This window comes from Poecile atricapillus, chromosome 7, assembly GCF_030490865.1.
Source record: "Poecile atricapillus isolate bPoeAtr1 chromosome 7, bPoeAtr1.hap1, whole genome shotgun sequence".
Taxonomy (NCBI): Eukaryota; Metazoa; Chordata; class Aves; order Passeriformes; family Paridae; genus Poecile; species Poecile atricapillus.
In genome coordinates, this window is record NC_081255.1 from 2,888,499 (window position 1) to 2,912,839 (window position 24,341).

The window sequence follows — 24,341 nt, forward strand, 5'->3', positions numbered from 1 at the left end:
GATGTGCCTAAAAACTTCCTTCAAACAGTGCTTCTGAATCTTGACATCAGCAAAGTGTCTGTAACTTCAGGCCCTTCTGTGGTAACCTGCAACTGGCAGGCTTCATTTGGGAAACCCTATAAAGGTCTAAGGAGTAAGCAAGGAGGTCTGTGTTTATATGGGGAGACAAAGCCTTCCCTATTGCCTGTGTATATACACTTTAGTCAACAGAGTATGTGTGATAGAAGCCCAACCCGCAAAGCATCTTCAAGTTCTGAAGAATAGAAAAATTGAAGTTGTGTGAGAAATTGTTTTCTGAGAAAAATATCCACCACTTAGCTGCTGGTAATATCTGACACCTAAAAAGGCAGCTGAGCAGTGAAGGGTATGGGATTCAAAGTTATCAGAGTGCAGGTTTCTCTCAGACTTCAGAGAAAAACCAAAAAAATGAAGGGCAACCAAGCAGTTCTTGTCTGGTAATAGTGGACTCCTGTGGCAGAGAACTTCTAAAAACCTGAGAAACAGTAATTTATTATGATGTGCTGCAGCTCAGTGTTGAATAATTGTATAGAATTACAGGGACCTAACAGAGATTTCAGGTGGGAGTAGTAGATCCAGCTTGGTTTTCTTTTCACTTTCACTGCTGAGAAAGGATAATGATACCAGAAATTGTCCCTTCCACCAAGGAAGTAAGTTATCCTTTTCCTGTACTTTTACCCAGAGTAATTGCCTAGACTGTTCATGTGCAGAGCCTCTTACAGAGGTAGTGGTTTTATAAATTGTGCCTGGGCCCCACCTGCACAATCTTTGAATGTGTAAAAAATACCAGGTTATGTATTTAGCTCCTGCTAATAAACAGGCTGGAGTTCAGGGAATTGTACTAGTCTGCTGAATAGTATTTCTTACACAGTTTCATTGTTTGTTGAGGTCATTGCCGAGATTCATTAATGTTAATGGTAGTACATGCCAGACATGTAGAATTATTTGTAGATATTTATTTATAAGTATTTATATATTTATATTATTTATTTATATGTAAATTAATTCCTGGTGCAAACCAATTCTTTGGCACTGTCTCCTCCTAAAGTGCTGACTGTGATTCAGGATGACAGCCTTCCTTCAGGTCCTTCCTCACAGACCTGGATCTTACAGAAGCCAATTGATGTACAGTGTGCACATTAATCCCTGTGGGGGCCAGGAAACCAGCTGATTCAGAGAGCCTGGCTCTCCCTTGGAGGCAAGGCACTTTGCTCTCAGAGGGAGAAAAGTGTCACTCCCAGAAATCTTTGAGTTAGTTATGTTAAACTGTTACACTCCATTGGGGCTCTCCCCTGCCATTCCACCCCGATACATGCATCCCAGTTTCCCCTGCACCTCTCCTTCCCTATAAATACCCCAGTATTTCCCCTGTTCGGGGAGCGGCTGTCACTGGCTCCCTTCGCCAAGGGCCCTGCCTTTATTTATTAAAATAAAGGCTAGTTCTCTGCGGAATGCCACACAGCGCTCTAGTTCCTTCTTCCACACTGCCTGCAGACCTCCACTGAGCTGAAATCACTCTCCAGGCAGAGGACATGCCTGTGCCCCCGGGCAGTCCAACCGCAGACCATTGCTTCCGGGTAGTCACAGCACCCCTGCCACCTGAGCTTCCACCCCTCGAGGAGACCTTCTTGTGTTTTAGCAAGAGGCGATCTGAGAGGCTGCGACCGGGACCCTCGCCTACTATCCAGGGCAAGGAAGAGGAGCCCTTGAGGACCGGCTGCCAGGTGACCACCTGCCCACCAGCTTTCTTTTTGCCCATCGGCATCTGCTGAAGAGAAATTGTAAGTTGATCCCGTGAAGGGTTTTTGGGCTTTTCTTATTTTCGTTGCTATTTTACTGCTGGGTGGGGAGTGAATAAGGATGGGAAATCAGTTCTCAAGATCGAGACTGACCCCTCCTGAGAGGAACTTTTACGTCCAAGTTGTGGGCACCCTAAAAGCGGGAAATTTGAAGTTTTCTAAAGGGGAGTTAAAAAGGTTTATTCATTGGGTTTTTAAACATTTTAAAGTTGATTCTAAGTCTGTTAAATCGGGAAATTTTTGGGATAATGTGGGGAGAAAGTTCTATACTGTTCAAGCGGGGGGGATTTTTCTGTTGCCAAATTTTTTCCTGTGCTTCAAAATATTATCCTTTCATTGGAAAAAGAGGGGAAAAAGGTTGAGGGAGTTTCGGGTGCCCAGTTAAAAACTCCATCCCCGTCAACCTCTCCAAGTGTCCCTAAACCCTCTTCCCTATCTGAGGGGCAGTTGGCGGATGGATGTAGCCACCAGGCACAAGGTTGCTGCCGTCTCCCTGACACCCCCCCACCGTCTCTCTACCCTTACCAGGGCAGCACTGGCCATGCCACTTTGGGTCTTTCCTCTAACCTCTCCCCTATGCCCTCATACCCGGTTGTATCCCCACCCCGTTCCTAACGTTAGCACAGATGGCACTGGCAACGTGGCCAGCCCCACCATTTTGTCCCACTCACTCTGTGGTTTTCCCACCCTCGAAGCTCAAAATGGCCACTTTCCCACTCCAACCCCTTCTTTTCCAGGTGCATCCTGTTCCTCCTCCCCTCCCATGGCGTTGATAGGTGTAACCGCGTCGGGCCCTGCCCCATCCATTGGGAAACCCCTCCCCATCGCAGACCCCAGTCCTGCCCCTTCACACCAGAGCCCTGCCCCCAACGACACGCCCGCTGCAGGGTCCCAACACCCCGGGACCGTGGCCGGAGGTCAGGACAGCTCCAGCTGGAGGGGGGCCATCTTGGCTTCCTCACCCAATCACAAAAAGGCCAACACTAGGGACCCAAGCCGGCCCCGCGCTATCATCAAGCGCCCCCTATCTCCACAAGGGGATGAGAACAGTGAATCTACCTATTCAGATTCTGAATATGAAGACCACTGGGCTGAGGTGCAGAGGGAAGCCACACGGGCAGGGAACTCAGCTCAGTCCCGGAAAATACTTGCCTTTCCGGTAATACAGAGGAGAGAGAGGGCAGGGGCACAAGTTGCTGCATGGGAGTCCCTTCATTATAGGGAGTTGCAGGAACATTGTAAGGCTGCTGAAGAACATGGCCGGGGCTTACATTTTTTCAAACACTTGTTGGAAGCCACCTTCACTGCCCACGTCATGGTCCCACATGACATCAAAAATATCATGAACTGCCTTCTCTCCCCAGCAGAATGTATGCTGTGGGAGAGGCAGTGGAAAAAACATCTAAAACAATTGGCAGATGTCTATGCTAAAGATGCCAACTGACCAAATTTAACCTTGGAGCAATTAGCAGGAAAAGGTGATTTCCAAAAGCCCCAAGACCGGTCCCGGGATCTGCCTGAAGCAGCCTCACAGGATATTGCCAATGCTGCCAAGATACCTCTTTTTACCACCCCTGATGACAAAGTGCTGACGCAGTGCTTCACCAATATTAAACAAGGGGCAAGTGAGTCCTTTATTAAGTATATTGATAAGTTAAAAGTGGCCATTGAAAAGCAAATAGAGAGCCCTCAGGCGCAAAAGGAATTATTAGTAAAAAATAACAATGGCCAATGCTTATTCGGAGTGCAAAGCAATCTTACGGGCCCTTCCACTTGACCCTGAACCAACCATAGATCAAATGGTTGAAGCCTGCACCAAGCACTCCTCTGCCTCAAGTGAGAATACAGTGGCACTTGCAGTGGCTAAGGGAGTGGCAGAGGGGATATCTGGAGTTTATGCTGCAGACCCCAACACAAATCGCTGTTTAAACTGTGGCAAGCCTGGACATTTCTTCAAGGACTGTCTGGAGAGACATTTTATACAACCAACTCCCACCAACGGTTACCCAGACAGAATTGGCATTCGGGAAACTTCAAGCAGAGCGTTGAATGGCCCTGCGCTCCAACATCAAATCAAATGCCGCACCGCTCCACCCCTCCTGCCAAACGCACCATCCTGCCTCCACGGGGACCCCAACCTCAAACCCAGCAGGTGGAGCGCTTTAGATGGGAACCTGGTGCCAATTGGTAACTAGACTTGCTTTACATATGAAGGATGACTGTATTTACAAAATCCCCACAGGGAAACATGGACCACCAGGCGGTCCCTCCAACATCTTAATACTTGGGGATCCAACCAACTCTCCAGGACAAATTCATACTGTTCCTGAGGTTCAGACTATATACCCTGGAGATGAAATTTCCATCTCCCTGACCTGCATAAACCCTCCTTATTATTTAAAGGAGCAAACTCCAGTGGCACAAGGCTTTTTACTTCCCTGTGACTGCTCGGAAAAGGCTCCCCTCAACCCCAGCACTATGTGGACTCAGGTTGTGAGCTCCAGCAAACCCATCATAGACTGCCGCCTGTTTTGTTACGGGGAAAGAATTAATCGCCCAGGCATGTTAGACACAGGGGCGGACGTCACCATCATCGCCCGCTCCAAGTGGCCAGACAGTTGGGAGTTACAACCTGTGGCAGGCATGATTTCAGGAATTGGAGGGATGACAGCTTCCATGAGGAGCAAGCGGAATGTTGTCACTGAAGGACCCGAGGGGGAAATGGCAACCATCAGGCCATTTGTGGTCACGGCACCAATCACCCTCTGGGGAAGGGATCTCTTGTCCCAATGGGGGGCTTCTCTGCAGATTCCCAGCAGGGATTTTTAGTGGAGTCACTGAGGAGTGCGCCAAGCCTACCATCCCTCAACTCACCTGGAAACAACACCATCCAGTGTGGGTTGATCAGTGGCCCCTATCTGAGACAAAATTGCGCGCACTGGAAGCCCTCGTGGAGGAGCAGCTTGCCAAGGGCCACATCACTGAGTCCAACAGCCCTTGGAACTCCCCTGTCTTTGTTTTACATAAACAAGGCAAGGACAGGTGGAGACTCCTCCACCACCTTAGGAAGATCAACGATGTCATCGAGGACATGGGACCCCTTCAGCTTGGTATGCCCTCTCCTTCTATGTTCCCTCGGGACTGGAAGCTGGCCATCATTGACATCAAGGACTGTTTTTTCCACATACCCCTCCATCCTCGAGACTCCCCCAGGTTTGCATTCTCGGTTCCCTCCCCAAATAGCCAGGCGCCTTTAAGGAGGCACCATTGGCTAGTCCTCCCGCAAGGGATGAAAAACTCGCCCACCATCTGCCAATGCTAAGCAGCCCACATCCTGTCACCTGTGAGGGCCCTGTTCCCGGATGCCATCATCCTCCATTACATGGATGACATCCTGGTTTGTGCTGCTGATGATGACTATCTGCACCGGACTTTATGAGAAACCACCCAGACAGTTGAGGACACGGAGTTTGAAATCCGTGAAGACAAGATCCAGCACACCTGCCCTTGTACCTACCTGGGACTCCAGATTTGTGAGCAGACCATCGTACCCCAGCAGCTGACCATCAGAGATGACCCCAAGACCCTGTGGGACTTACATCAGCTCTGCGGGTCCATCAACTGGGTATGTCCTTATGTCCTCTGCTTGGGATAATGATGGAAGTCCTTGCGCCCCTCTTCAACCTGCTCTGCGGCAGCGAGGACCTTGATTCGCCACGCTCCCTCACGCCGGAGGCCCGGGAATCCATCACCAAGGTCCAGGAGGCCCTGTCTTCGTGGCAAGCCCACCACTATGAGCCCGGCCTGCCCTTCCAACTGGTTATTCTGGGTAAGGCCCCGCGCTTACACGCGCTCATTTTTCAATGGGACACTGCATTGAAGGATCCTCTCCTTATCATCGAGTGGATCTTTATACATAACCAACCTACTAAGACCATTACCACTCCGCAGGAAATCATGGCTGAACTCATTAAAAGAGCTAGAGTCCGTCTCTGCACTCTTGTGGGTTGTGAGTTCACATGCATCTTCTTCCCATTGACAACTGGAGATTTGGAGTCTTTGCTCCAAACCAATGAGAGCCTTCAGTTCGCTCTCGATAGCTATTCAGGCTAAATTTCTATACATCCACCTGGCCACAGACTTTTCAAAACCACATTTAATTTAGTTCCCAAATTATTACAGGGCAAAACACTGCTCAAGGCTCTGACAGTTTTTACAGATGGCTTGGGGAAATCCCACAAGTCAGTCATTACTTGAAAGGACCCCAGGACACAGAAGTGGGAGTCTGATGTCCAAGTGGTTGAGGGATCACCACAGATTGCTGAATTAACAGCTTTTGTCTGAGCCTTTGAGAGATTCTCAGAACCATTTAATCTGGTCACGGATTCGGCTTACATTGCCAGAATAGCTATGAGGGCTGAACATGCACTTCTAAAGGAAGCCTCCAACCCCAAATTGTATAAATTGCTTTCTGAATTAATATACCTTATCTCCCACAGAAAGCAACCTTACTACATCATGCATGTGGGGGTGCACACTGACCTCCCAGGTGCCATTGCTGAAAGAAACAGGAGGGCAGACACCTTAGCCATGCCTGCTGGAGCAGCCATTGTCCTGGACATTTTCGCACAAGCAAAATTGTCCCACCAGTTCTTCCACCAAAATGTGCCTGCACTGACTAGAATGCTCAAACTACCCAGGGACCAGACTAGGGCAATAGTTGCTACCTGTCCCAATTGCCAATCATTCCAAATACCTACCATTAACTCCGGGGTTAACCCCCGATGACTTAACAGCTGCCAGATATGGCAAACTTACATCACTCACGTCCCGTCCTTTGGGAGAGTTAAATATGTACACATCTCAGTGGACACCTTCTCTGGTGCAGTGTTTGCCTCAGCCCATGCAGGAGAAAATGCTAAGCATACCATCCGACATTTTCTCCTTGCGTTTGCTACCCTGGGAGTCCCGGAACAAATTAAAACAGACAATGGACCCACTTACACCTCTCACAAATTAAGAAACTTTTTCGATCAGTGGGGAGTGAAGTACACCATGGGCATACCTCATTCTCCTACAGGGCAATCAATTGTGGCGAGGACACACCAAAACCTGAAGAGTCCTTGATCACCAGCGAGGAGGAACAGAGATCATTCCTCCCATTGAGAGGCTCTGTAAAGCTCTGTATGTCATGAATTTTCTAAATTGTTCACCTACAGAGCCTGACCCCCCTGTAATACGGCACTTCTCCAATTTGACCCATGCCAAACTCACCGAGAAGCCACCGGTGCTGATCAAGGATCCTGAATCGCAACTGACATCAGAACCTTTCCCATTGATTACCTGGGGGAGAGGGTATGTTTGTGTGTCCACACCATCAGCACCTAAGTGGCTCCCAGGGAAAAATGTAAAGCCTTATATAGGCCCTACAACTCCTTGCACCAGACTCAGAAATTTCAAAGTCTCCTGAGACCCACACAGGTCCAGAAAAACAACAGACCACTGCAGCCTGGAAATGGAGACGTCGTTGGAGTCCACCAAACCAACCTGCCACCAAATCACCAACCAGACAGAAGTCAAACCATCCTGCCACCAGGACTGCAACAAGACAAGAGCTAACGTCAAGCCCGACACCATGACATTGCACAAGTTCCCTTAACTCCCTCCCCCTCCCTTTTCCATCTCTTCCTTCCCCTTCTTACCCTCATTACCTAACCCAAATTGCCAGTTTACACCAAAATGCACCTCAATGCTGCTGCTGGTATCTGGTCATGTGTCCCCTATGCACAAAATAGCCCCACCAGCAACCAACTACTTCATCCCCAAAACCCATTCCCTGCTTATAGTTATTTTTTTTAGAAAGAGGGGGGAGACAGGAGAGGAAGGGAAAAAAGAAAATAGTCCCCCCCCCCACCAAAGTCAGAGCTGATCTTTTTATGTTTTGTTACAGAAAATGGAGAGCAAAACCATCCTTGAGTTCCTGATGTTCCCGACCATCTGGATGCTCCTGAAAACATCAGCTGTGGATGCCTGGCTAGTAGCACAGCCCCAGGAGAACCTGTGGATCACCCCCGCAAAGACGCTCAAACAAGAACACACGTGCTTGTCCATGGGCAGCACCACCAACCTTCTGTCATCCTGCCTGGTAGGGATTCCTTTGAAGCCCCACGAATACCCTTTCACAGGGAAAAACCCAACCCAGTAGACATTTGGGACGAGTGGACAAAGATCTTGCCCCATTCACCAGAGGAACCCCAGGAATTGGACCTTTTGGGGTCCTCCAAGGCTACCTATTGCAAAAATTTTGATTATGGCCCAGTAGGCAATGCATGGCCTGCCTCGGAATACCACAGGGCAATTAAATCAAAGAAAAATGTGACTCCCAACAGTAAAATTTACAATCAGTTCAAATGGTGCAATTATACCAGAAGTACACAATCCGCCTCCTCTCATCCCAGAGTGCTGCCCCGGGGAGTGTTCTTAATCTGTGGGGATAGAGTGTGGGCAGGAATCCCTTCCCGACTCCAGGGAGGTCCTTGCACGCTTGGACAGCTTACCATCCTCACTCCAAACTCAACTCTAGTGCATGACTGGTTGAAAAAGAATGAATTGGCCCGCCAAAAGAGAGACCTCACTCAATTAGACGAAAATTGTGATAGCCAAATTGAAGATTGGTCATACCCAAAGAGGGTGGTGATGTCGGCATTTTTGCCTTGGGTAGCTGCTGCTAAAGCCCTTGATGAGCTTTCTCACCTGGAGTGTTGGTTTAGTAATCAGGCCAACCTGACCTCCTCTGTCTTGAGCAACCTCTTGACCGATGAAGAGACTTTTAGGCACACCATGCTACAAAACCGAGCTGCCATAAACTTTCTGCTCCTGGCCCATGGACATGGCCCATGGACAAGGAGTTTGATGGACTGTGCTGCTTTAACCTCTCCAGCCACAATGAAGGCATCCATGCCCGCATCCAGAGACTCTAACACAGGGTCCAGGAACTCAGGACTGAAAAGGAGCCCCAATGGCTTGAGGACCTTTTTGGGAGCTGGGGACTCAAAGGATGGGTTGCCTCCCTCCTCAAAAACATTTTTTGGGTTTTCCTAATTATTATTATTTTCCTATGTATGTTTTCATGTTTTAAGAAGTTATTAGCCAAATCTCTGGGAGATACCTTTTTAATAAGTAAAGAAGGAGGAGTTGTGAGGGCTGGGAAACCAGCTGATTCAGGGAGCCTGGCTCTCCCTTGGAAGCAAGGCACTTTGCTCTCAGAGAGAGAAAAGTGTCACTCCCAGAAATCTTTTAGTTATGTTAAACTGTTACACTCCATTGGTGTTCTCCCCTGTCATTCCACCCCGATACCTGTATCCCAGTTTCCCCCTGCACCTCTCCTCCCCTATAAATACCCCAGTATTTCCCCTGTTTGGGAGAGCAGCTGTCACTGGCTCCCTTCGCTGAGGGCCCAGCTTTAATAAAGGCTAGTTCTCTGCGGAATGCCACACAGCGCTCTAGTTCCTTCTTCCACACTGCCTGCAGACCTCCGCTGAGCTGAAATCACTCTCCGGGCAGAGGACATGCCTGTGCCCCCAGGCAGTCCAACCGCAGACCACTTCTTCCAGGTCGTTGCGGCACCCCTGCCACCTCCACCGCTGCGGCAAATCCCAGCACCAGCTCATATTATAGCTCATATTTTTCATGCAGGTAACACGTCTGCCTAGCAAAGCCACTAGAAGACCAAAAGCACTGTGGACAAACAGACTGGAGATACTGTGGCCTTATGTATGAGGACAAGAAATTTCCCTAACAGAAGCTTCTCAAAATAGCTGGCATTTGTTAACAGGCTGACTTGTGCTCTCCATGTGCCTCCATGAGCATATTAAGTAACACTATTAATCTCTGAGAAATTGATGACACTTCCTAAAAATATCTCAAAAATATATACACAATGTAAGCTCTATCTGTGTTCACAGGATGTTATGATCCTTTCACTGTTTTTTCTTTAGCAATTGTATCAGTAGCTTATGTAAAAAAATAACATAAAAAATAGCTAACTCACCAAACCACAAGTACTATCACTTTCTGTCTGGTAATAAGAGCCAATTTCAGTATTACTTCATTCAACTTACTGATTTCCTTCAGTGATTTTCCTTTTTCTTCTTCTGTAAATGCTGCTTCTTTCACCTGCTAGAATCAAAGAAGAGTAGGGAACATTATTATGGCATGTCAGATTATAAAAGCCTTCAAGAAAACTTGAATGTCATTCTAATTAGGAACGGCGGAAAAGAATGACAAGGACTCTCAAGGGAGTCAGAACAGGAGAGAATCTCTAGTTTATTGCTACAGCCATGTTATATAGACTGGTTCGTGGAAAGTACAGAAAAGAAACTCGTATTGGTTAGTAAAGTGCTACATTACCATCATTGGTCTGTGGGGTTCACCACCCCCTGACTTTCTCCTGCAAGGAAAACAAGAGGATAGACAAACAGCACCTGACAGTTGTTTTCTGTCTCTAAGGATTGTTTTGAATCCTCCCATAAATTTCCCAGGCTAGCTCTCAGGCAGGACTGGCAGGCCATGGGGCCTGCAGCTTGCTCCAAAGCTAGCATCCATACTTGAAAAAAATATTTTATGAACAATAAAAAGATAGCAACTTCTTGTTATAAAATCTGTCATCTTCTTAGGTAAGTTCAAAAAAATTAATAGTTGAAAAGTCAAATTAAAACAAAATTCTTAAATGTTAGGATTAATGATGTCATTCTGATGAAAATTTACCAAAACCAGAAGAACATACACAACATGATCAAACTGTACTGCACATTTACAATACAGAAATTTCAGTGCTTCCTGCTGGAATTGAACTGCTGGAAAGATGTGCAACAGCTTTTTACCAGTACAGTAATGAGAGGAAACTGAGAATACTGTGCTGAAAAAAAATTTTAAATTGGAGGAAGAAATTCTTATTAAAAAGATGGGGGTTTGCATGTGTGCCTGACAAAGACATGATATGTAAAACCTGGTAAAAGACTAACAGTAATTACCATACAGCTATGATCTGCAAAAAATAATCTCAGCCTACCTAAAATTTTTTAAGGACTTTCACTGAAAAGAATATTTTTTGAACTGTTTATCCAGCATATGTTGCAGCTACATATATATAAAAAGGTATAGTACATATGTATTTGTGTATTATAAAATTGATTTTTGTTTACAGATGTCTTTTGAAAAACCACTGAGAAGTATAAAACATGTTCCTCTGCAACTTCCTGAACAACATACTTTTTAAATAAAATTTCTGAGAACTGAGATCTGAATAAGTAGCAGTTCCTTGAGATCCACACTAATATAAAAAACACTTAAACATGCTTTATGCAATCATTCATGTGTTAGGATTAGCTAAGGTTGGCCCTTGATTTTCCTGTGGAAATTGACAGTCCTATTTCTTGGAAAATGCACTGGGAAAGTCTTGTATCAGATGTTCTCAAACCAAACTTGGAGTTTTTATGGATAACACAAAACAAGGATAATTCCATGAAATCAGAGCACATTTACTGCAGAAATGTGATGTGATTACAGAGATGTAAGACAGTCCTACCTTTTATATGTGGTAAGAGCACTTTCCCTGGGAAGTTAGATTAGAAATAAAAGATGGCACTTCGGTCTTAATGTAATTACTGAAACTTGCATGAGAGTGGAAGATGCACAAGGTCTAGCGGTTGGAACAGGAGGCCAGACCATTCCTCATCTTGCCACTCCTTGCCAAGTGTCCTGGTTTAGGGCAAATTTGGGAGAAAACCTCCGAATGGGGTCCCTCTAGGAAGCAAATTCAAGCAGCCCCTCCTCCAACTGGTTCAGGAAAAGATTTCCTTAGAGAAAAGTGGAAAAACCTGTTTATTTAATAGAAATTGAATAATATTAAAAAATGAAACCGCTTGCTGTTCAGAGAGACGGCACATCCAGGAAAGTCCTTGTTGTGGGGTGTAGGTCAACCTGCTCAGGTTCTTATCAGTCCCTCTGGCGCTGGAAAGTGCCGAGGCCCAGGCCTTGATGGGCCACAGGCATGAGCATCTGGTGTTTTTCTGGGTTTTCATCCAGAGTAGGTCTGAACAGATCAAAGCAAAAAGGGAAAAAAAACAGTCCGGGGAACTTCCCTGCCTCAGCTAGCTAAAAAACTAACAGCAAAGGAGAGCTATGTCTTGCTGTCTGTCCATGCCACAGACAATACAGTCCAGGGGCAAGATGTGTGGGAGTGAGGGCTCTTTCTCAACACAAACTGCACACTTCTTCTTCCCCACCTTCACTTTTGGAGCCAATCTTCAAGGTGCAGAACTTAAAATGTAACATAAACAAGGCAATTGGGGAACAAGCATCACAAAGTCACCTCATGACATTCCAACCCTTATCCCCATATCTCAACTTATTACCAAAACTAATATATATTAGAAAAGGGTAGTGACATTCAGCAGTGATACTTACTCATAGGTCTCACCAAGCAATTAGATTTCCCTCAGGTATACATTGTTTTGTTCCATCCTTCTGTATTATCCACCATGTGCAACCTGGTCCCTGAGCAAAGACAACCCCACAAATGGATTTGTCTGTGTTTAAAGCATATTTGATCCAAGCTGTCTTCCCTAACAAACCTCTGACAAGTACCACTGGAACTTTGTATCCATCTACTGTATGCAAGGGCTCAGATTGGGTAGAGCCTGCTCGGTTGGTGGAACCTAGGGTGTTAACTAACCAGGTGGCCTTTGCTAGATGCTGTTCCCACCCATAGATCCCCACCCCATGCTTTCATGGTGGTTTTTAACAGTCCATTGTACTTCTCCACTTTCCCAGCTGCTGGTGCATGGTAGGGGATATGGTACACCCCACTCAATGCCATGTTCCCTAGCCCAAGTGTTTATAAGGTTATTCTTGAAATGAGTCCCATTGTCTGACTCAAACCTCTCAGGGATACCAGGCCTCCAAAGGACCTGCTTTTCAAGGCCCAGGGTGGTGTTCCAGGCAGTGGTGTGAGACACAGGGTAGGTTTCCAGCCATCCAGTGGTGGCTTCTACCATTGTGAGGACATAGCGCTTGCCTTGGCAGGTTTGAGGCAGTGTAATGTAGTCAATTTGCCAGGCCTCTTCATATTTATATTTGGTCCATTGCCCACCATACCATAGGGGTTTCACTCCCTTGGCCTGCTTGATTGCAGCACACATTTTACAGTCATGGATAATCTGAGAAATGCTGTCCATGGTAAGATCCACCCCTCGGTCTCATGCCTGCTTATAGGTGGCATCTCTACCCTGATGACCTGATGCATCATGAGCCCATTGAGCTAGGAACAACTTGCTCTGGTATTGCCAATATAAATCTATCTTTGACACCTCTATCTTTGCAACCTGATCTATCCGTTTACTGTTTTGGTGCTCCTCGTTAGCTTTGCTCTTGGGGACATAGGCATCTACATGACGGATTGTCACAGGTAGCTTCTCTACCTCAGTGACAATGTCTTTCCACTCTTCAGCAGCCCAGATTGGTTTTCCTCAGTGTCGTTCTAATTGGGAACGGCAGGAAAAGAACGACAGGACTCTCAAAGGAGTCAGAATAGGAGAGAATCTCTAGTTTATTGCTACAGCTATGTTATATAGACTAGTTCGTGGAAAGTATAGAAAAGAAACTCTTATTGGTTAGTAAAGTACTACATTACCATCATTGGTCAGTGGGGTTCACCACCCCCCTGACCCTCTCCTGCAAGGAAAACAAGAGAACAGACAAACAGCACCTGCAGGCTGTTTTCTGTCTTTGAGGATTGTTTGGAATCCTCCCATGAAATTCCCAGGCTAGCTCTCAGGCAGGGCTGGCAGGCCATGGGCCTACAGCCTGCTCCAAAGCTAGCCTCCATAATTCACCCTTTCAGTTTAGGAAAAAAAAAAAAATGTACAGTGTTTGTAACATCCTGCTGGGCCCTGCAGGAGGGAGAACAAACACGGCACAAGTGGTTTCTTTTACTAGATATTGGAATGGATACTAATTTGGAATTTTGGTTTATGATTTTGATGTTTAAAGATTGTTTTCCTTGCAAGGATTTGACGGTTGAGTCAAATATCCTTAACTCAGTGAACTAATACAAAACATTGTTAGTCTGCTCAAACTGACAGCTTAACATGTCGATAGAAAGGCTTAAAAAAACACTAGAGTGATAAAACTCACATTAAGTACGCTTAGATTTATACTCAGTAAAACTCTACTCAATTCTACTATGCAAAATTTATAAACTTTTCACAAATCAATTAACAATGCACAATGCAATTTATGATGCTTTGATCCCCCCTTCTTATCCCCCTTTTTTTTTTATTTTTTTTTTTTTTATTTTTCCCTCAAATATAATTGAGGGCTTTTTGAGGGATTTATAAAGTTTACATGGTTGCTGTTGTTGTTCGTCGGGTTTTTTGACTGGATTGTGCTGAATGAGGAAGTTTATGGAGGTTCACTAAGGATGGATAGGATGCAGACTCGTTCTAGGATCATCTTTTGCTGTTAGAACAGTAGTTCATGAATTCAGGGAGGTTCAGGGAACTCGAAGTTACTATTTTCTCGCGGCTGGTTGTCAGCTCCTGTGAACACAAGGCTCAAAAAGGTACAAGGTGAGGAAATTTGGGTCTCGCAGGGATTGCAAGACTTTGGTGTGGCTCACCCTCCGCAAGGCGGGGGGGAACGCGCGCCGGCCGGGGCACTGCTCGAGCCCCGGTACCGTCTCGTGGGGCGGCTCGGGTTCGCAGGAGAAGAACCTGGCAGCACAAGGCTGGCAGAACCCGGCTCGGCGCCTGTAGCACGGTCCGCGCGCGCGGGCCGCGCTGACGGGTGCGGAGGGGAGCGAAGTTCGCTCCCCCTCCCCCCCGCCGCTTCCCCGCTGGAGCACGGGCGAGCACGGGGCAGTGGGGGTATTGTGCGGGCCCCGCAGCTCCGCGCTGCCCCTCGCAGCTCGCTCCATGTGAGGCGCGCACGCGCGGGGAAGCGGTGGGCGTCCGCGCGGGCTCTGCAGTTTCGCACCGCTTCCGGTGGCACAGAAGAAAGGAGCTCACAGGGCACGCGCACGCGAGCGAAAGGGGGGCCTGGACTCCCCCCTCCTCCCCCGCTGCTTCTTGGCTGGCACCTTGGATAGGTGCGGGGGTTGGAATGCTCGCCACGGCCCCGGCTCCAGATCTGGGCTTGGGCTTGGCTTTTACGGGGTTTTCGTGGCCGGCCGGCGGCCGCGACTGGACCGGTTGCCCGGGCTCCCCTGTGGCGGCGGCGGCGGCGGCGGGCAGGGGCGCCCCGGACAGCTCCGGCGGCGCTCCGAACTTGTTTTTTTCTTTTTTTTTTTCCATTTTCTCTCTCGTTTTCTTTTTGCCGCTGCTGCTGCTGCTGCCGCTGAGGTAGTTTTGCCGGTGGCTGCGGCGCTTCTGTGTGATCGGGTTTCTCGGCGGCTGGATGCCGCAGCTCGGGCGTCTGCCCGGGCTCCACGGCGGCGGCAGCGGCGCCCCCCCGCCCCCTGGGCGCGGGGGGGGCTGAAGAGAAGGTTTTTCGCGGCCGCGCTGGTAGGTACTCGGGGCACCGGCAGAGGCTCCACGGCAGCCGCTGGCAGCAGTGCCCGCAGCGCCGGTCCTGGAGGGGCCGGCGGAGGCTCCACGGAGGGCGCAGGCAGAGGCGGCTCTCACGGCGCCGGCGATGGCGGTGCCTGTGAGTGCGGTAAAGGCAGAGCCGCGCGACTTCCGCTCTTTTGTTGTTTTTCTGCTGGCAAAACTTGCGTGCCGAGCTCCGCGGATGGCGGGCGCCCAAATTTTTCTGGAGAGGGAGATCTCTGGCTCACGGACTGCTCTTGTCCACTGCTAAAGTTCTCTAAGGGTCCGGGCAGAGCTGAAGGACTGCCACACAGCTTGGTTTCACTGTTTTTAGGCTGGCACTGTTCCAGTGCCTTAAAAATCACTCCCCAAGTTGCTGCTAAGCTGCACGCACTGGTATCTCCTGCAGCCAGCCTAGTCCACAGGTGGTCCCCCACTGACCACCAAATCTCAAGGTTAAACACATCATTCACAGTCATAGCAAACTCCTGCGCTTTCACCCAGTGGAACAAAGCATGTATATTTTCTTCAGGAATACAGAGTCCCATGCTCAGCAAGGCATCTTGCCATGCAAGGCTGACAAGTTGCTTGTCAGCTAAATCAAAGTTCTCCATTATGAAAAAAATTTTTTATCTTGGCGGCTCCGCGAATGCAATTATGCAAACGCTAATGGCTCAGACCCAGGTTTTTGAGCTCTGCTTCACCAAGATGAACCGTTCCAAGCCCGCTCTCTGGCAGGCTCCACTATCCCGTTGGTTAGAAACCAGCTTCCTCTAGGAAAGCCTGGGAGAATTCCACTTACCCCTCTAGGGGGAAGGGCTGGCTTTCTCCTCGCTCGCTGCTTACCCTCAGGGGATTAGCAGATGTCGTCAAGTCGGTTGCTTTCTGACCTCGGGCGTCAGCTGCACATCACGTTGGGTTACCAGACCTTGGGGGGTCGGTTCATCATCACGCGGGGTCACCAGATGTCGTTCTAGTTGGGAACGGCAGGAAAAGAACGACAGGACTCTCAAAGGAGTCAGAATAGGAGAGAATCTCTAGTTTATTGCTACAGCTATGTTATATAGACTAGTTCGTGGAAAGTATAGAAAAGAAACTCTTATTAGTTAGTAAAGTACTACATTACCATCATTGGTCAGTGGGGTTCACCACCCCCCTGACCCTCTCCTGCAAGGAAAACAAGAGAACAAACAGCACCTGCAGGCTGTTTTCTGTCTTTGAGGATTGTTTGGAATCCTCCCATGAAATTCCCAGGCTAGCTCTCAGGCAGGGCTGGCAGGCCATGGGCCTACAGCCTGCTCCAAAGCTAGCCTCCATACCTCAGTGCTGCAAATTAGTCTTTGTCCATTTCCCCAGCCAGAGCATTGGCTACCATATATGAATCAGTGTAGAGGTAGAGCTTTGGCCACTTCTTTCTTCAGCAGTATCCACGGCCTATTGAATGGCTTTGAGTTCAGCAAGTTGGCTTGATCCACCTTCTCCTTCAATAGCTTCTGCAATCTGTCGTGTTGGGCTCTATACAGCTGCTTTCCACTTCCAGTTCATCCTTACAATGTGACAGGAACCATCAGTGAAAAGACCATAGCACGTTTCTTCTGCTGGTAGTTGGTTGTATGGTGGAGCTTCTTCAGCACATATCACTTGTTCTTGTTCCTCTTTATCAGTAAGATCAAAGTTTTTACCTTTGGGCTGATTTGTAATTATTTCCAAAATCCCAGGGTGATTTGGGTTTCCAATACGGGCACGCTGCGTGATGAGGGCAATCCACTTGCTCCATGTGGCATTGATGGCATGGTGGATAGAAGGAACCTTTGCTTTGAACACCCACCCCAGCACCGGTAGTTGGGGTGCCAGCAGCAGTTGTGTTTCCATGCCAATCACCTCTGAGGCATCCTGAACTCCTTCATAGGCTGCCAAGATTTACTTCTCTGTTGGAGTGTAGTTGGCTTTGGACCCACTGTAACTTTGGCTCCAGAATCCCAGTGGTCGGTCTCAAGTCTCATCAGGTACCTTCTGCCAAAGGCTCCAGGACAGACCATGGCTTGTGGTGGCAGAGTAGAGCACATTCTTCACATCTGGTCCTGTCCTAATTGGGCCAAGGGCTACTGCCTTAGCGATTTCCTGCTTGATCTGGGTGAAGGCTTGCTGCTGTTCAGGGCCCCAGTGGAATTTATTCTTCTTGCAGGTAATCAGGTAGAGAGGGTTCACAATCTGGCTCTACACAGGAATATTCTCCAAAAGCCTATGGCACCTAAGAAAGCTTGTATTTCCTTCTTGTTGGTTGGTGGAGACATTGCTGTGATCTTGTTGATAACATTGGTGGGAATCTGACACCGTTCATCTTGCCACTTTACTCCCAGGAACTGGATCTCTTGAGCAGGTCCCTTAACTTTGCTCTTCTTGATGGTGAAACCGGCTTCCAGCAGAAACTGGATGATTTTCTCTTCTTTTTCAAACACCTCTACTGCCATGTTCCCCCACACACTGAGAGAGATGACGGGTTTGTCTTAACAAATAAGCTGTGGGTCTGCTGATAAGGTGAAACTATCACTGAGAGATAACAGAAACAATGGGATGGATTCCACTGAAGAATGAAAAAGGCACTGAGGAAGCACCATGAATTCCACAAGAGTTAAGAATTAAGAAGGGATTATGCATTGAGGGGGGGAGTATCCCAGGTATCAGGCATTCCGGGAAGCCTGTACCTCTCAGCCTATGGGGAAAGAGAGAAGAGATAAGTGACCAGGAATTAGGATAGAAGGGAGGCTGTGCCCTCCAAAAATTTGAGAGACCCCAGAGGAATGCCCCATGGCCTCTGCCTTTATTCAAATAAAGTAAAAGGACTCCTCTGTCTCCTCTTTGGACATAAACCTCTGGTATTTGTGGATTAATTTCCCTGACACAATGATGTCATCAATGTACTGCAGATGTTCTGGAGCTTCACCCTTTTCTAGTGCAGTCTGAATCAGTCCATGGCAGATGGTGGGACTGTGCTTCCACCCCTGGGGCAGTCAGTTCCACATGTATTGCATGCCCCTACACATGAAGGCAAACTGAGGTCTGCATTCTGCTGCCAGAGGAATGAAGAAAAATACCTTGGCAATATCAATAGTGGCGTACCACTTCGTTGCCTTGGACTCCAGCTTGTACTGGAGCTCCAACATGTCTGGCATGGCAGTGCTCAGCAGTGGAGTCACTTCATTCAAGGCACAATAGTCCATAGTCAATCTCCATTCTCCTTCAGATTTGCACACAGGCCAAATGGAGCTGTTGAAGGGTGAGTGGATTTTGCTGACCACCCCTTGACTCTCCAGGTCACAAATCATCTTGTGGATGGTAATCAGCATCTCGAGTTGTACTATACTGCCAGTGGTGCACTGTTGACATGGCAATTGATACTCGTTGCTCTTCCCCCTTCAGAAGTCCTACTGCAGATGAGTTCTCTGATAGTCCAGGCAAGGTGTGCAATTGCTTGATGCTCTCTGTCTCCACAGCCGCTATCCTAAATGCCCACCTGAGTCCCTTTGGGTCTTTGAAATACCCAGTTCGGAGGAAGTCTATGCCCAAAATGCATGGGGCCTCTGGGCAAGTCACAACAGGGTGTTTCTTCCGGTGGCTTCCAGTCAGGCTCACATCAGCTTCCACCAAAGTAAACTCCTGTGATCCACCTGTCACGCCAGCAATAGAAACAGATGCTGCCCTGTCGCTCTATTGGGAACAGCGAGAAGAACGACACAGACTCTCTTGTGGAGTCGAACTGGAGAATTTCTCCCAGTTTATTGCCTCAGATTTTTTTTGTAGACCGATATGTGAAAGTACAGAAAAGAAAAACTCTAAACTAGTAAACTAGCACATCACCATCACTGGTCAGTGGGGTACACCACCCCTTGACCTTCTCTTGCAAGAAAACAAGGAACAGACAAACAGCACCTGCAAGGCTGTTTTCTATCTCTGAGGATTGTTTTAATTCCTCCTTATGATTTCCCAGGCCACTTTCTCAGGCAAGACTGAGAAAGTTGTGTGGCCTGCTATTCCACAGGCACTGTGCTGCCTGCTTCAGAGTTAGCATCCATAATTCCCCCTTTTTGTTTTAAATTAAAAGCAGTATTTGTAATCTCCTGCTGGGCCCTTGCAGGAAAGAGAACAAACACAGCACAAGAGGTCTCCTTCAACACAACCTGGAATGGACACTGATTTAGAATGATTTTCTGGCCTATGTTCTTGATGTCTAAGGATTGTTTTCCTTGCAAGGACTTGATGGTTGACTCTAATACAACTAGTTCAGTGAACTAACACACACAGCACATAAAACATCGTTAGTCTGCTCAAAACTGACAGTCTAACTTGTTGACAGGTAAGAATGTTCACTCTCTGCTTGTAGAAGGACCATATGAATGATGATCGGTATCTTGATCATCACCCGAGGGTCGCCTGTTGGCTGCTTTCTGTTCTTGGTGTCGCAGATCAGGGCGAACACACCTTGCAGGTATCCACTGTACCCCAGCATCTGTGGAAACGCATGCATACCCACGACCCCAAGCGATGAGCTCACACGGGCCTTGCCACTTGTTAGTGGTTAGGTCTCTCACCCAAACTTTCACTCAAGGCATGTGCATCTCTCCTGAAGACTGCAACGAAAGAAAATGATTCAAAATGACAGGGTTATCAGAATTCTTTTGCACTGTGAAATGATTGATTGTATACAGAGCTTTCTCCAACTGACTGTGTGGAGTTTCTCCAGTCATCCCCATTTTTTGTTTTTCCAGAACACGCTTTAGGGTACCATGAGCGCGTTCTACAATAGCCTGCCCAGTGGGAGAGTGTGGGATACCAAATTTGTGTGAAACTCCCCACAGCTGTAAAAACTGTCATGTCTTCTGTGAGGCATAGGCAGGACCATTGTCTGTTTTCACAGAAGAAGGTATGCCCAAGACCGCAAACACAATTTTCCAACGGGCAATAACATCATGACCTTTTTCCCCAATGTGAGCAGATGCCCACATAGCAGATGAGAAGGTGTCAACAGACACATGCACATACTTTAGTCCACCAAATTCAGCGATGTGAGTAACATCTGTCTACCAAAGCTGCAGGGCCTTTAACCCTCTGGGGTTCAGCCCCGCTGGTAAAGGTGCAGCAAGTCCATGACAGTGAGCGCAAGAACTGACAATGTCACGAGCTTCAGTCGGTGTTAAGTGAAATTGTTTTTGCAAAGTATGTGCACTTTGATGGAAAAAATCATGTGATGCCTTAGCTTGCGCAATTTTGTCAGGCTGACATGTCCATGCAGGGTTAGCTAACCTATCAGCCCTGGCATTACCTTCTGCTATGAAACCTGGTAAATTGGTATGACTCCGAATATGCAGGATGTAATATGTGTGAACTCGGGCTTGGATTACACACCACAAAGATTTCAGCAACAGAAATAGATGCTCGTTATCCACTTCTTTCAAGACTACACAATCTAAACGCTTGGCAAGATCTGGTACATAAGCAGAATCAGTAACTAAATTCAGTGGCACCTGAGAGAACCGCTGGAATGCCATGGTTGCGGCCCTTAGTTCGACTAACTGGGCTGAGCCTGACTCGTGGCCTTCCAGCACTTGCCACTCAGATTCATCCTTCCACGTAACAATGGCCTTCCCTGTTCTTCCTGAACCGTCAATGAAAATGGTGCGTCCTCACACTGGCACCCAACTACTTTTTTGCCGAAAGGACAATTCAGCTGACCTTGCCAATTGCAACAATTTGTGGCTGGGCAGATGATAAGCAATCTGTCCTGAAAAATTTTGCAGAGCACTCTGTAAGGAGGCGCTGTTGGTCAGACTCCATTCAAACTCCTCCCGCCGTATTGGGAGGACAATATTTCCAGGGTCAGCTGCCATTAACTGCAAACACCACTGACGGCATTTAATTATCAATTGAGCAACCAATTCAAATAATGTGGGGGCCGTCTTTTTCGGCTGATTGGGCAGAAAGACCCATTCCAAAATGTGCACAGGATCAGACCATTGTTCACTCCATTGGCCAATGATACCTGTAGGATGAGACTCTGGACAAGTAATAAAAACAGTGATATCAATGGATGGATCCACCCGGTAAACCTGCCAAGCAGAGACAGCCTGTTGAACATCCTCCAGCGCTTGCTGAGCTTCAGGAGTTAGCTCCTGAGGGGAATTCAGATTAGGGTCCCCCTTCAAAAGATTGAACAATGGGGACAACTGTGCTGTGGTCAGCCCCAAGTAAGGACGCAACCACGTGATGATACCCATCAATTTCTGGACATTATTCAGAGTCTTGATAGAATCCATGAATTGCATCTCTTGATGGCAAATGGTTTGATCTAAGATTTTGACTCCTAAGTATTTCCAAGGAGGATGCTGCTGAACCTTCTCTGGAGCCACTTGCAGGCCATAAGAATGCAGGGCTTCGAACAGCTGGGGCTGTATCCTCAGTAGTTCAGCCTGAGTGGATGCTGCCACCAGGATGTCATCCATGTAATGATAGAAATAAGCTTCAGGGAACTGCTCACGGACTCTGGATAAGGCCTGAGCCATATACCATTGACAAATAGTCAGGCTGTTCTTGCCCTGTGGCAAAACCTTCCATTGATACCTCCGCAGAGGCTCAGCATTGTTGATTGTAGGTACTGTGAAAGCAAACTTTCGTTTGTCATCAGGATGCAAAGGAGTCATAAAAAACCAATCCTTTAAATCAAGGATCAGAATTTTCCACCCCATAGGAAACATGGTAGGTGAGGGCATGCCAGGCTGCAGCACACCCATGCTTTCCATGACTCCATTGATCTTGCGGAGATCCTGCAACAATCTCCACTTCCCAGATTTCTTCCTGACAACAAAAATGGAACTGTTCCAGGGACTAGTGGAAGGCTTAATGTGTCCCTGCTGTAACTGTTCTTGAACTAATTCACGAAGGGCAACTAACTTTTCTTTTGCCAGGGGCCACTGGTTTTCCCAGATGGGTTTGGTCACCAGCCACCATAAAGGCAGTGTGGAAAGCTGTGTGCCCTTCGACACAGCAGCCCCCATCAAAAATGCGTCCCAATCCACACCTCCCACGCTGCCAAAACATCCAGCCCCCAGAGGTTAAGTGGAGCTGCAGTGACATAAGGCTGGCCCGTAGCTGTTTGCCCTTCTGCTTTTTGATCAGCACGGACCATTGGCTCACAAATGTCCGCGTGGTACCTCCCAGTCCCTCAATAGCCGAATCCACCGAAGTCAAGGGCCAGGACAGAGGCCACGCAGAGAAGGAGACGATCATCACGTCTGCCCCGGTGTCAATGAGACCTCGAAGCTGAATTTGAGGTGGGCTGGCGGTTGGCAGACTCAGGGTACACGTCATTTGAGGCCACTGAGTGGAAATGCAGGCAGACCACAGGACCTGGGGCAGTCCAGTAGATCCACCATCCCTGCAAGTCTGAGCAGCAGTCCTAGGGACACAGGACTTAAAAGGCACAAGTTGAGCAATGCGAGTCTTTTCAGGGACGGTAACAGGGGGGGAAGGAGAAGAGACCAGGGCACAAATCTGTCCTATAAAGTCAGCATCAATGACTCCTGGGTGCACAAAGATCCCCTGTACTGGATCTTCCCACAAGCAGTGCACTCAACCCTTGACCTAGAGGACCAAAAGCATCCAGGGGAACCTTCTAGACGTGACTAGAATCTAATGTAACTGTTGCTGCAGTGTATACATCCACTCCAGCAGCTCCTTGGGTGCTGCCTCTAAGCTGGCTGAGTAGGCCTGTGGAGGGGCTGTGCCCTGGGAACTCATTTGTGTCAGAGCGCTGTTCCCCTGTGCGCTCTTGTATACGTTTCCTGAATCCATCAAAAGCTGACCATTGGCATGATATTGAGATCTACATTGATCAGCAAAATGACCTGACTTGTTACATCTAGTACACAAGAACCTTCCCTTTCCTTTTTTATTCTCCTGCACCTGCCGAGCCTTACCCTGAGCATCCTTTTGCTTCTGGGAACCACCCTGGCAGCCTGGTTGTTTTGATGCTAGAGCAGCAGCCAGAGCAGACATTTTGTGCCCCACAGAACCCACTTTGTCACATGCTCGGACCATCTCTGGTATTGAGGGGTCTTCTGGAAGAGCCTCAATGATCTTCCTACAATCCTCTTTAGCATTATCCCTTGCTAGTTGTTTACACAAGAGCTGTCTCAGGTTATCATCTTCAACCTGTTTCTCCGAGGCTGCTGCAATTTACTCAACAAATGGCAAGAAGGGTTCCTTTAAACCTTGAGTGATTGTCACATATCGTGCCCTGGGAGCAGCTGTTTCTATAGTCTTCAGCAATGCTCCAATACCAATTTTTTGCCCTTGCTCAAGGACTCTAGGGTCCCAACAGGCCTGGAGATCAGGATTGGAATACTTGCCCACTCCTGTAAGGGCCTCTAATCTGACCCCACATCTGGGATCGTGCGCAGGCAGACATGTATTCTCGTCTGCAGCCCTCTGAGCCATCTGTCTCCAATTATCTTCAAAAACTTTAAATTGCACAGGCTGGAATAATAGTTGAGTCAGGTGCCTAATATCAAATGGAGCAAGCAGATCAGTGTCTATCACCCTGATGATCTGCATAACCTCAGGAGATCTGAGACCGTATTGTGCTACCTTACTCTCTATCTCCTGTACTACCTTCCATGCCATCACATCATGTCTGTCGGTCTGTCCCATATTCAGGGCAGCCTTAAACACAGGGAAGGCTTGGGCAGCTCCCTGCGGTGCACCTTCGACTTCCTGATCCATCTGGACTCACATCATCAGAAGCCGAAGCAGCTTCCAGTCCTCCGTCTCCCGCGCCCCAGCACCCACGGTGTTAAAAATTCCGGTCCTGGGTGTTCCCAGCCTCTCGAGCAACTCCCAATCCCCCATTTCCAAAGCTCGCTGTTTCACTGCGTCCCAAAAACGC

At 47.9% G+C, this 24,341-nt stretch overlaps 1 protein-coding gene across 1 annotated transcript in view; it reads right to left on the bottom strand.

Moving 5' to 3' along the window:
* Positions 1–24,341, bottom strand: part of LOC131580772 (uncharacterized) — a 60,268-nt gene that overhangs the window by 23,294 nt on the left and 12,633 nt on the right. The window contains exon 4 of the mRNA XM_058842351.1: positions 9,938–9,995. Within this exon, the coding sequence (XP_058698334.1) occupies positions 9,938–9,995 (58 nt within the window). The remainder of the gene's footprint in view (positions 1–9,937; positions 9,996–24,341) is intronic.